Source organism: Gossypium arboreum, chromosome 9 (genome assembly GCF_025698485.1).
Source record: "Gossypium arboreum isolate Shixiya-1 chromosome 9, ASM2569848v2, whole genome shotgun sequence".
Taxonomy (NCBI): Eukaryota; Viridiplantae; Streptophyta; class Magnoliopsida; order Malvales; family Malvaceae; genus Gossypium; species Gossypium arboreum.
In genome coordinates this window covers 1,219,449-1,233,034 of record NC_069078.1, presented here as the reverse complement: position 1 = coordinate 1,233,034, position 13,586 = coordinate 1,219,449, and the positions used below count along the sequence as shown (strand labels likewise).

Genomic DNA, 13,586 nt, shown 5'->3' with positions numbered 1-13,586 from the left:
TACTGCTCTGGGTTAATTATATATATAATAAATGAGAAGGACCAAATCATAAATGTAAAATAATTAAAACACTATAATGTATAATATTCCATAAGCATTCCACTAGTATTTCGTAAGTATATTTCCACAATTTATGTGACAATTAGACAAATCAATCAATAAGTGAAATGTCTTCCAACTCAAACTGCCACTTATGAATCAAAGAACAGAATGCTTCCACCTATACAATATATATATATTAGATAGAGATTGCATCAAGTACTCCATGACGTTTGAAAACAAAAAAGCTTCACTTTTAGACATAGGTAAATAGATTACAAAAAATATTCATTAGTCAGCCCAAATCCACAAGCAAAGCCGGATAAGAATTGATTGTTTTGCAAGCCAACTCTCACACTGTCAGTGTCCAATGTCATTCCAGTTCAAAAGCCGCAATCAAAAGCAGTTTCTTGATTTAACGCTTTATTCCATGTGCACTAGGCAATTCACTATAGAAATGTAAATCCAATGATAGTTTAGTTTGTATTTATGTATCATGGACATTCTTGTATTAGAAATTAGATGACATTTACTCTGACAAATTAATATATATATATTAGATAAAAATATAAATCGATATTGTAAAAAAATCCATCTCCTTTTATTATTAAAAGTTGATCTTTATATGCTAAAAAGTACACGTGGCACGTATGTCTAATTTTAGTAATATCAACCATCAAAGGCATATGAATTTCTGAATTATGACATCATGCAAAGCCATTTTATGATTTTATCATTTGATGTTCTATACCATGAAAAAGCCAAATAATTAGTAGTTAGAAGCTAAAAGAACTTACTTTTTGAGGCATCATTTAACCAATGAGGACATAACCTTCACCAGAAGGAAGTATACTTGCGGTTGTAGGTGGCTTAATAGCTCGAGCAACGCTCTTACGGACCTGCGCATGAGACTCTGCCTCCTTTTGAAACATCCGAACCAGCTCATCCAGCTCTAATTTTCTCACCTCAACATCCTCATCAATAATTGGTTTCTTCAGCCCAAGATAAAGCAATCCACTGGAAATTAAAACTACTCCTAGGAAGACAAGGATACAAGAAAATAAAAGAAATGCATGGGGGGAACTGTCGTCGTTTCCGGGTATTCCATCCACATTTATCCCGAAAAGTCCAGTAATGATGGAAAGAATAAGGCCACAGCCACCAAATATTCCTAAATTATGTGTAACAGTGAGACTTCTGTCCTGGAATTAGCCGTAGTGAGTATTAGGGAACAAGTTTACATCACAATTAAAAAAGTATTGAGTGGTAAAAGTGATAATATAAGTGCTATGAAAACCCCTGTATTAGAAGCCAAATTACATTTTGTCCCCTTTACTTAAAAAATATAAAAAGAATAATACCAAAGACTAAACTGGTTTTTCATGTTAAAAAAAATTATCAATTTCTATTGTTAAAAATCGGTATTACTAATGGAATAATCAAACAGTTATACGTGACGTGCTACATATATCTCATGTTAATATACATAGACCAATTTATAACAGTAAAAATAGATGAAATTTTTAATAAAAAATATCAGCTTGCTCTTTAATCTAACCTACAGAGATTAATTTATCCTTTTTTTTAGTAGAGAGAACAAAATGCAATCCAACTCTTAGTACAAAGACTCCATGGTCCATGATACTTTTTCCTGATAACCAAATACAGCATTAAGGAATATATTGAGACAAAAAATTATATGTGTCGGACACTAGATTCTTTCGAGCGTAGTTCTAGAGAAGCAAACCTGCAACCATGCGCGAACTGTACTTTGCATAACATCTTGAATTGTAAATAGGCGACCGCGCACTGCCTCTTGCTCTGAAATCATTTCTCTTGTACTCTTTCTTACCCCATGGAGTAAGGACCTTGCTGCATTCCCTCTCAAATGTTGAAGAAGCTCAAACACAATCTCCTCTCTTGCATGGAGAGACCATTTGACTCTTATGACCTGCATTATTGAAAAGGTTGTCCTTAAATGTATAACATATGTAAGAATTATAATCTACACTTGACCACTGATCTAAATTAAAACATTATCATGTCTGCATTACAAAAGCAATTAAAACATCAAAATTGACTTGCAGTTATCTCCAAAAACCAAATTGAGTTACCTGTGTTGACAACCTCCTGATTTCTTGATTCAGAATTATTGTAAAAAGATGCAGATCCTCGTGGTTCCTCCTGTTCATATGATAATCATTAGTTAAATGTGTCATGCACAGGAAAAAGAATGAGTCAGTATGAAAAAGAGACTAATTTCATTAAGAAGACAAATCATCCAATGTGCATGGAGAAACCTGTTCATAAACTTCAACTCAACTTCATCTGCTTCACCAAAGATTGATTTCCGAAACAACCTAAAATACAAACATTGGGAAGTTAGATCCTTGTGCTAGGAAATGTGTTTTTGTAAGCTATTCCTCGAATATAAAAAACACAAACATTATGGTCCTAGTTTAAAATTAGATGTTTGTCACAATGGATGTTACTTTCTTTCAGTCTACAACGTTGCTTGACACAAAAATGAAGATTCGAAGTTCTTTATCATGACAGATAACCCAAGTTTTTTAATAAAAATGGAAGTGATTCAACTAAAAATTATTTGGATTTCGAATCTATGGAGTCATCTCTTGGTATTGCTAGAAATGAAACTAGAGCAAAAAAGGTACAAATGAACTTATTGTTCATTCAAGGGGGAACCAGAGTCAAAGAAATGAGACTGAAACTTCTCAACACCATCAAAAGCCTATAACTGAAACTGTTCAGAACCTCATTGAAGTTCCAGGTTATCCTTACATTGAACCTATCCACCCGAATTTACCTAATTTTGAGTCAGTTCATTCTGAGCCTAGTATGTTTGATCTTGATATTCTCGTTGCTAAATGTAAAACTAGATGTAATAAGAGTGCTACTAACAATTGCAGCCAACCTTGATTGGTCGCTTCAACAGTTAGATGTGAAGAATACAGTCTTCAATGGTGACTTATGAGAAAAAGAAGTTTACATCGATCCACCCCCAGATGTTGAAAGGAAATACGGATCAAAGGTCTGTAAACTAAAAAAGTCCCTTTATGGTTTGAAGCAACCACCAAGAGACTGAAGAAAAAAGGCTTTTCTTAGGGACAAGCAAATCACACCATGTCCAAGAAGCATTAAGTTAGTGGGAAGATAACTGTCTTGATAGTGTATGTTGATAACATTATTCTCACAGGAGATGACACAACGAAATAGAGAGACTGAAGAAGTGCCTAGCTTTTTAGTTTGAAATCGAAGACTTGGATTACTGAAATATTTCTTGGTGTGGAGGTAGCTCGATCAAGGTAAGGGATTGTAGCGTCACGAAGAAAATATATGATGGATCTACTTAAAGCAACTGGTATGAGTGATTGTTGCCCTATTGAGACCTCAAGTGACCTAAATTAGAAACTCAGAGACAACAAGGGAGCCCCAGTGGACACATTTCAACACCAGAAACTAGTTGGGAAGTTGATTTATTTATTACTTACATGACCAGACATTGCATTTGCCGTGAGCTTGGTAAGCCAATTCATGCATTCCCCTTGTGAAGAACATCTTCAAGCAGTCTACCGCATCTTGAGATAATTAAGAAAAATATCCAAGAGGACTATTTTTTGGAAAGAACAATCAATGAAGCATTGAAGCCTACACAAATGCAGACTGGACAAGATCCATTATAGATAGAAAATCAACATCAGGTTACTGTATTCATGTGGGGGAACCTAGTAACTTGGAAAAGTAAAAAAACAAAATATGGTGGCCAGTAGTGCTAAAGTAGAAGATCTACGGCAGATGACATGTAAACATGTTGTGGAGGAATTAGGAAGACCTGTGACTATGCCTATAAAGTTGTACTGCGACAACAAAGCAACTATCAGTATTGCCAACAACCCATTCCAACTTGATAGAACTAAACATACCGAGACTGATAAGCATATCATAAAGAAAGAATGAGGATGAAAGCATTTGTTTGTCGTCTATCCGCACATCACAACAAGTTGCAGATATTCTCACAAAGGGATTATTCAAATCACACTTACAGAGTTTCTCATTAGCAAGTTGGGAATAACTGACATCTATGCTCCAACTTGAGGGGTAGTGTAGAATTACAGAACAAACTGAGATAATTAAAATAATCTGTCAATAAGGGATTTGGAGCTGTCAGTTAGGATATCGAGATAATTTTGGAAATTATGTATATATACCTTTTTGTTATGTAAAGTCTTAACGAAGAGATCCCTAGAATCAAGGATCCCTATCAATTAAGGGAATCTCATACCATATTATGATATGTTTCCCCTATAAATTATGTTGAATTTTTTTCAGAATTATGAATAAAGAGAATTGCAGCCTTTTGTTCTAAACTCTCTTATATTGCTGTCCAAATGTTTCTATTCAAAAACATTATTTTTGTCCTCAAATATTTTTCTTAAATCCACAAGGATAATAAACTTTAAGAATAGAAGCCTTGAAGCATTGGTATATTGAAAAGAAATGACATAAAAGACATCAGCAAATTCAAAGGCAAGATTAAAATCTAAGCTATGAAATTTCATTGAAGATTGGAATAAAATGGGATAAAGGTATTATGGAACAAATGATTGTCAGTCCTTATAGTAGTTTTAAAGCCAAATCTGTTTCAACAAATTATAACAAAGTTAAAATTTATCTTTTCTAGTTATTGTTGCAGGCAAATCATTTTATCATTCAAGAATAAGGATAAACTTTATTTACCAATACGATGAGATCAATAAATATTTAACCTGTCATCCCATCTTGCAAGGCGACAAGTGAGATGTGCTATAACCTCATGGATAGTTCTTGGAATATTAGTGGCTCCGGCAATAAGCATTTCCTGAAAAAAAAAAAACGAAAGTGACCAAATCCAATCATCGCATCAATAAGCAGGGCAAGCATCATGGTTAACTTTAGTTGTGAAAGTTCACAGGGTGCACAAACAAACCTGAACTTCTGCAATACCTAAGACATTAATGTTTGATGCAGACCCTTTGATATGCAATGCTGTTATCAGAAAGTTTTGTGCATGCCATGATCTTAGAACAATGGGAATGTCATCTTCTTCAGCTAAAGGATCACCAGCTGATTGTCCCAACAGCTCAAATAACAGTCCACCAGCAACTATGACAGGAACCTGCGAATATATATGAAAGAATAAGGTTTAGACTAGTGACCATCTTGCTTAATCTCAGTCTTAAGAAAGTGAGTATACCTCATAAAATAGGTGCTTCATACGCTCACTTATCAGTGTACTTTCGTCTCGCAAAGCAACACTGATAGCAGGATGCAACCACTGAGCAGTACTTAGCCATGCATTTATAGATGGGTGATCTGCCGCAACATGACACCACCAAGTTGGACCAACTGGCCTTTCCCAATAAGGTGCTGCTAAATCTGTAACAGTCACTTCATCTTCATTCTCTGTGAGCTCAATAGGCTGGGAGCCCCATCCATCATCAGCTTGTAGCATCTGGACTAGTTGATAAACTCTGTCCCAACCAATTGGTTCCCAATACGCCCTTGGGAACTCTTCCCCTGGATTGAGATCCCGGGTTACATATGATGCATCTTTAACTGTGACTGCGGAGTCTTTCAAGGGTGGAGATTTAGCTAAATTGTTAGAATTAACATTTTCAGGTTCATTAGCATAGATCCGTCTTCTAGAAGCTTCTTTCAAACTATATTGTGCAGACAAGACCTTTGCACCTGATTTTGGCTGACCTGTTTTACCTTGGCCTTTAACATATTCAAAAGCACAAATAAGTCCATCTGTCCAAAGATCACCTCCTACTGCATCATTTCGACTTTGAAGATTCTTTGGATAATCTTGTTTCTTCATTTCATTGCACGTGGAAGCTGAATAACGATTACCTATTTCATTCATCTTGCATTTTTTCAACTCTGAAAAACAAGTACCAAATAATACCTTAGCATTTCATGAAATAACTGAAATCAAAATAACTAATATTGTAATTAACATTCAACTCAATTATGTATTTAATTAGCATCTGCTTTCTACTTTGCTCAAAGAACAAAAGTCAGTCACTAAAAAGTTTTGGCATTCTAATTGCCAATCTTTTGCTTTTACCTTCATTGATGAATATCAAAGGAACATTTATTCCAAATATCCAAAAAAAAAAACAGTAATGTAATTAGAGAAACAGTTCTTGTCCCTGATATACTTAAAAGCACAAAAATCAAACAGCTAAATCTCACATTCAGTGATCAGAATTCAATGTCCAGTGGCCTCAGATATATATAAAATTTAATATCGTCTATTATCGTGTTACCTAAATTTGAGATGAGCTTCCCATACGAATACTCTGTTTTTTTTTTCTCTACATTCATGTCAATTAAATCAGGAAAACCCAAGGTTAATAAAATCGCATTCAATCTATTCTAAAGGATTAAAATGCAAGATTCGGATCGTTTCTATGATTACACAGTTCGATTTTCTTCGTATAATATTTATATGAATACAATAATGAAAATCAAAACACCAACCAATTATACAGAAAGAATAATAATTGAAGGAAGAAATTAAACAATCATTTCGAAAACACACACACAGAGACACAAGCTATATAACGTGAAAGATAATCATTTAATCAAAAAGCTAAAAGGTGAAATAAAAAAAAAAAGAAGTATTTCAACAATTGAAAACCTTATAATCATTAAAATCGGCGGTAGAAACAACAACAAACCTGAGATTAACTCTGTTTCACCGACGGGATCACTTTTTATTTTCGTGAAAAACTACAAGTAGGAAAGATTACAAAAGCCTGAATATATATCATATTATAATATAGGGAGATTGAAAAAGGAATGGGGTTTGAAAATGCACCGCTGGGAGGAGGTGGCGAGGTTGGCCGCTTGACTACCATTTTGGATACAGTCTTTCAGCTACAAATAAGCACTTCTTCATGCAATATTTTTGCACACTTCATCTTCCCATGACACGTGGTTATTTTATTTTTTATCCAATTTTTTTAATCTTGGAAAATAAAAAATGAAATAAAAGGTTTATGTTTGTTTAATTAAAAAAAAATAGGGTTTGGTTTATGGTAATTGGTGCCATATCAATTAAGTTAGTTAATATCGTACCAGTGAACATATTATTTTTATTAGTATTAGTATGTATGGTATCTATCCGTTTTGATATACTGCTTTGAGTTTATTGCTAGTTTTAAAATAAATATATGTATATAAAATATTTATAAATATCAAACAATGAAGTTAAATAAATTTCAAATGTAAAATAGTCATCAAAGGTTGAAGTAGTAAAAGAAAATTTTAAAAATATCACTGGCATGGGTTCAAATATCAGCATATATAAATTTTAAGATAAAATTACTCATCAATTATATAAAATATTTTTATTAAGCTTCACAAGTACAATTCATCGTTAAACAAAATAAACAAGAAAAATATTGCATAAATTAAACAATAATATCATCGTATACTATGCATATAACAATTCATAATTTAATAAATTCAAAATAAATAATTTTAATTTATTTTAAATTTATCTTTTAGTATAATAAATAATAAAATGTAAATTTAAAATTAATTTTTTGCAAATAAACAATAAAAATTTGAATGTAAATTTTATTTTAAAATTAATTTTTGGTACCGACTGGTACACCATATTCTGATCGGTACGACGAAATCATTCAGTTCACACTAGTACGATCGATATCTATCGAAATTTGCACCGAAATGGACTGTAACACCCCGAACCCGAGACCATCGCCGGTGTCGGACACGAGGGGTTAGCAAGCCAAGTTCACTTGTTTTGCCCATCCATTGGACATTTCCAGTCAGGCTGGAAAAACTGCGTCACTGTCGCCTTAAAATCATATCTCGAGTTTCAAAACTCGGAAACTGGTTTCGTAAATTTTCCTGAATTTAGACTCATATATCCATCCATGGATTTATTTCTAGAATTTTGGTCGGGCCAATTGGTACAGTTTATTAGTTAAAGTCACCCATGTTACAGGGATCGACTGCTCTGACCTTCGCGCGGTATAACTTGAATATCTCTCTGTACAGGGCTTTAATGCTGGTGCCGTTTGTTTCTAATGAAACTAGACTCAAAATGGAATCTGTACATATAAGGTATGTCTCCTAATTCTTTCTGGATAATTTATAGTAAATTTTAAAGTTGCGACAGGGAACCCAGAAACCGTTCTGGCCCTGTCTTACAATAGCTTTAATATCTCTTAACATGTAACTCCTATGACCATTTCGTTTCTTCCATATGAAAATAGACTCATCAATGTTCATTTACATAGCTGATTCACTATTTAATACCATTCCTACAAATTTTGGTGATTTTTCACATTCACGTTACTGCAGCTGGCAGCATCTGTTTTAAGGTAGGTCTTACCTATTTTGTAGTCTCCATGAACCAACTAGTCTTGCCTTACATAGGTCCACATATGATCATTTTAACCATGCCAATGGCTGATCATGTGACCAACATTCCCATTTCCAATTCATAGTCACATCATGACACCATATATATATATACAAACCGCAAATAGTTTAAGTTGATACTTCACTATTACGAGCCATTTTCGCATGGCCGTACACATATACATCATAACATATTTAAACCAACAAGGGTAGTCCTATACATGCCATTTCAAGTTCAACCAAGAATTTATACCAAAATGGGGGCTTGATAGTGTGGATGACTTCGACTTCAACGATCCCGAATCCGATTGCTATCGAGCGAAATCTAGAAAACGAGAGCCAAAGCAGCGGAGTAAGCATTTTATGCTTAGTAAGTCTCAAGGAATATAATCAACTCTAATTACAGCAATACATTCACATAGTTAAATGCATCATTTCATTAATGCACATTCACATAATCATACTTACTTCACCATCCCAACTCTTATGTTCATACACAAATAACGGCTTCATTAAGGCCGATAACTCGTTCCATCATAGGAGCGGATATTCACACGCTTACTCCTAGCGCATAAAGCACACACCGCACTTACCTTGTCATTGGGAAATTTCACAAGTGCATTAGCTGAAATTTTCCAGCAAGCTTATAATTTTCAAATCACATACCTTGAGTTTAACCGGATGTCGCTACTCGATCAATCGCCTTGGGACATAGCCCGGTTATGGTAACCCGCACCAAGGCCTACGGACTTAACCCGGATATCACGATTTGCACAAATGCCTTCGGTCTTAGCCGGATAGAATGACTTCATACGAATGCCTTGGTCTTAGCCGGATGTAGCCACTAGCACAATTGCCTTGGTCTTAACCCGATTATAATTTCCAGCATAATTGTCTTGGGCTTAGCCGGATATCATTCAATTTCTCATGCACACATACATCAATAATCATTGGACATACATATTTATTTTCGTTACTAAGGCTCAAACACAATTATAATCACTAACATAATCGCCTTCGGGACTTAGCCCGGTATCATTCGAATACTCATACACACATAAATTAATAATCAATACATCCATATTTCATTCCACATAATTCAAGTAAGGTCACTTCTTGAGGACTTACCTCGGATGTTGTCGAACGGCTTTTACGGCTATTCGATTACTTTTCCTTCCCTTGTCCAATTGTGGCCCTCTTAGCTCTTGAGCTAATTCAAACAAATTCAATTTATCAAAACCTCATTGTGCTAGCTTATGGCGAATATGACAAGGAATTTAAATGGTCATATGGCCACCCTTTAGCTTGAATACACAATGGTCATGCACATTTTATACTACATCAAGCAATTCAATACAATTTATTCGAGCATCAAGGAAAAGCTAAGGCCTTCAATAGGCTACCCAAGGCCGAATATACTTGTCCATGTTGAGGCCAATTATGCACTTAATACCACACAAAAACAGCATGCATTTTACTAGTTAATGCTTTGCATATTGTAGCTCAAAACTTACAATATAGCATCAAGCACTCATATGTGTGCTAGGCCGAATGTGCTTACAATTTCACAATTATTCTTCAACATCTTCTTCTTTAAACAAACTTATTCATCACTTCCTTCATAACCAAAACATCATGTGCAAACATATATATACATATATGAGCATGGTCAATTTCAAGGTGTCCATAGCCATCCAAAACACAAATTTTAACTAACATGCAAGAAGCATGAACCATGCTCATGAATGCATCATGGCGAATATGACAATCATGCTCCTTTTCAACTTCAATCATGATAAAACAAAAGAAAGCTCAAAATCTTACTCAAGAGTAGACAATCCATCATTGCATGCATCATCATCAAGCTTCACACTTAGCATGCAATGGCTTTATCACCATAACAACTTTGGCCAAATACCATTTCCATGGCTTAACAAAGATTTGAGCCATGGCTAACATGCACATCAAGTTAGCAACCAAAACATGCATGAAACTCCTAACACAACCTCATACATACCTTAATCTTGATACAAACTTAGCCAAATCTCCTTCTAGATCTCTTCCAAACCAAGCATGAAGCAAAATCCTCCTTCTTCCTTAGTTTTGGCTCAAAGAAAGGATGAACAAAATTTTTTCTTTCCTTCTCTACAACTCACGGCAATGGGGGATTACCACACTCACACACATTTTTTTTTCATTTTTTATCACCCATACACCTTTGTTTATTATTTCACCCTAATGCACCAACAAAACATGTTTCATGACATGTTTAGCCCATCCTCCTTGTCATGGCCGGCCACCACCTATAAAGGGGGAATTTGACATGCAAGTCCATTATTTTGCATGCATGCTTTAATTAGTCATCACACATTTCCTATCATACTTTCAAAGTTCATTACTAAGTCCTTTCTTGTGGAATTCACCCTTATAACACTAAATCAATCATCGAAAATGTCATACATGAGCACACATATTATAGGCATCAAAATAAATTTTAATTATTTTTATGCCTTGGTTTTGTGGTCCCGAGACCACCTTCCGACTAGGGTCAATTTTGGGCTGTCACAACTCTCCCCACTTAAGAAATTTTCGTCCCGAAAATCTTACCGTAAATAGGTTTGGATATCGCTCTTTCATAGAGTTCTCGGTCTCCCAAGTAGCTTCTTCTATCCCGTGCTTGAGCCATAACACTTTTACTAGCGGAACCCGCTTGTTTCACAACTCTTTCACTTCTCGTGATAGGATACGAATCGGTTCTTCCTCATAACTCATATTAGCTTGAATTTCAATTTCGATGGACTAATCACGTGCGATGGATCGGATCTATAGCGTCAAAGCATCGAAACGTGAAAGACATCGTGAACCTTTTCGAGTTCGGGGCAAAATCAAACGATATGCCACCGGATCGACTCGCCGGATATCTCATATGGCCCAACGAACCTCGGGCTCAACTTGCCCTTACGGTAGAATCGAGTATCTTTTCCAAGGCGATACCTTGAGAAACACTTTATCACCCACGATACTCGATATCCTTACGCTTCAGTCCGCGTCGACTTCTAACGATCGGAGGCTATCTTCGACTTTCACGGATTACTTTCACTTTCTGCTCAAAGATCCCTAATCAAATCCACCGAAAATCTTGCTTTCACCGAGCTCACCAAAACAATGGTGTACGGCATTTACGACCGTACAAGGCCTCGTAGGGTGCCATCTTAATACTTGATTGAAAGTTGTTGTTGTGCGAATTCAATCAACGGCAAATACCGCTCCCATAAACCACTAAACTCGAGGACGCAACATCTTAACATATCCTCAAGTATCCGAATTATCCGCCGGATTGACCATCGGTTTGGGGTGAAAGGCGGTCTTGAAATGCAACTTGGTACCCAAACTTCTTGCAACTTTTTCCAAAATCGCGAGGTAAATCTCGGATCTCTATCCGACACGATGGAAATAGGCACCCGTGTAATCTCACAACCGAGAAACGTACAATTCAGCTAATTTGTCAATTGAAAAATCCGTGCGTCACGGGGACAAAGTGGGCCGACTTAGTCAATCGATCTACCACGACCCAAACCGCATCCTTCTTACTTGCGACAATGGCGGTCGGATACAAAGTCCATTGTGACTCGATCCCATTTCCACTCGGGTATCGTGATTGGTGAAGTAATCTCAAGGCACCGATGTTCCGCTTTCACTTGTTGACATATTAAACATCTCAAACAAAGTCGGAGATGTCTCGCTTCATACCATGCCACCAAAATCGACGTTTCAAATCATTGTACATCTTCATACTCCCGGGTGGATTGCCATTCGGCTACAATGGGCTTCATTCAGAATTATCGAAATGAGTTCAATTCTTTGGAACACACAGACGACTTTTGAACCTCAAACAATCGTCATCATCGATTTGAAACTCAATCCTTGTTTGGAACACACTCACCCGCTTTTGCGCCAACTCATCGTCGACTTTCGAGCTTCTCGAATTTGATGTATCAATAGTGGTTTGGCTTTCAATTCACTACTAACACACTATCGGATCGAATGCACAAGTGCACGCTCATCGTCAGAAGCGAATAATGATTTACGACTCAAGGCATCCGCAACCACATTCGCCTTTCCCGGTGATAGTCAATGACCAGCTCGTAATCCTTTAACACTCGAGCCAACGTCTTTGTCGCAGATTTAAGTCTCTTTGGATCATCAAATATTTGAGACTTTTGTGATCCGAGTATACATGGCACCTTTCACCAAATAAGTAATGTCACCAAATCTTTAAGGCGAATACGATGGCGGCCAATTCGAGATCATGAGTCGGATAATTTTTCTCATGTGGCTTTAATTGCCTCGACGATAGGCCACAACTCGACCTTCTTGCATTAATACGCAACCTAACCCAAGTAGAGAGGCGTCGCTATAGATGACAAGCTCTTTGTCAACTCGGGTTGCACTAGAATTGGGGCTTCACCAAATAAGTTTTCAGTTGATCGAAACTTTTTGGCATTTCTCCATCCATTCGAACTTAACATCCTTTTGGAGTAAGCTTCATCGGCGTGGCTATCGTTGAGAAGCCTTTTACAAATCGTCGGTAATAACCTAAGAAGCCCCAAAAAGCTCGAACCTCAAGAATATTTCTGAGGCTTCCAATTAAGTATGGCTGAAATTTTATTCGTCGACTCGAATACCCGATGCAGATACCACATGACCCAAGAAGCTAACCTCTCTAACCGTAACTCACACTTGTGAACTTAGCATATAATTGCTTATCCCGTAAAATTTGCAAAGACTAACCGCAGTGTTCAAAGATGTTCGGTCTCATTTCTTGAATAGACCAAGATGTCATCAATGAACACGACTACGAATCGATCCAAATATGGTCTAAAGATCCGATTCATTAAATCCATAAATACCGCGAGGGCATTAGTGAGCCCAAACGGCATCACTAGGAACTCATAGTGACCATATCTCGCTCAAGGCGGTCTTGGGTACGTCCAATCTCGGATTCGCAATTGATAATAGCCCGATCTCAAATCTATTTTCGAGAACACCGAGGCTCCTTTAGTTGATCGAACAAGTCATCGATACGTGGC

The 13,586-nt window shown here is 36.3% G+C and overlaps 1 protein-coding gene across 3 annotated transcripts; it reads right to left on the bottom strand.

Moving 5' to 3' along the window:
• Positions 1-86: 86 nt before the first annotated feature.
• Positions 87-7,064, bottom strand: LOC108454910 (uncharacterized). 3 transcript variants are annotated; one of them, XM_053019298.1, is made up of 10 exons: positions 6,923-7,064; positions 6,783-6,834; positions 5,291-5,979; positions 5,024-5,212; positions 4,824-4,915; positions 2,340-2,399; positions 2,154-2,223; positions 1,787-1,990; positions 837-1,241; positions 87-488 (listed from the first exon to the last, which is right to left on the bottom strand). In XM_053019298.1, the coding sequence occupies exons 3-9, from the start codon at positions 5,960-5,962 to the stop codon at positions 852-854; spliced, it is 1,677 nt and encodes a 558-aa protein (XP_052875258.1). In that variant the 5' UTR covers positions 5,963-5,979; positions 6,783-6,834; positions 6,923-7,064; the 3' UTR covers positions 87-488; positions 837-851. The 3 variants fall into 3 exon arrangements, with proteins under 3 accessions (XP_052875258.1, XP_017609022.1, XP_017609023.1); XM_017753533.2 differs by having other exon boundaries at positions 6,783-7,064; XM_017753534.2 differs by having other exon boundaries at positions 87-220; positions 6,783-7,062.
• Positions 7,065-13,586: the final 6,522 nt, after the last annotated feature.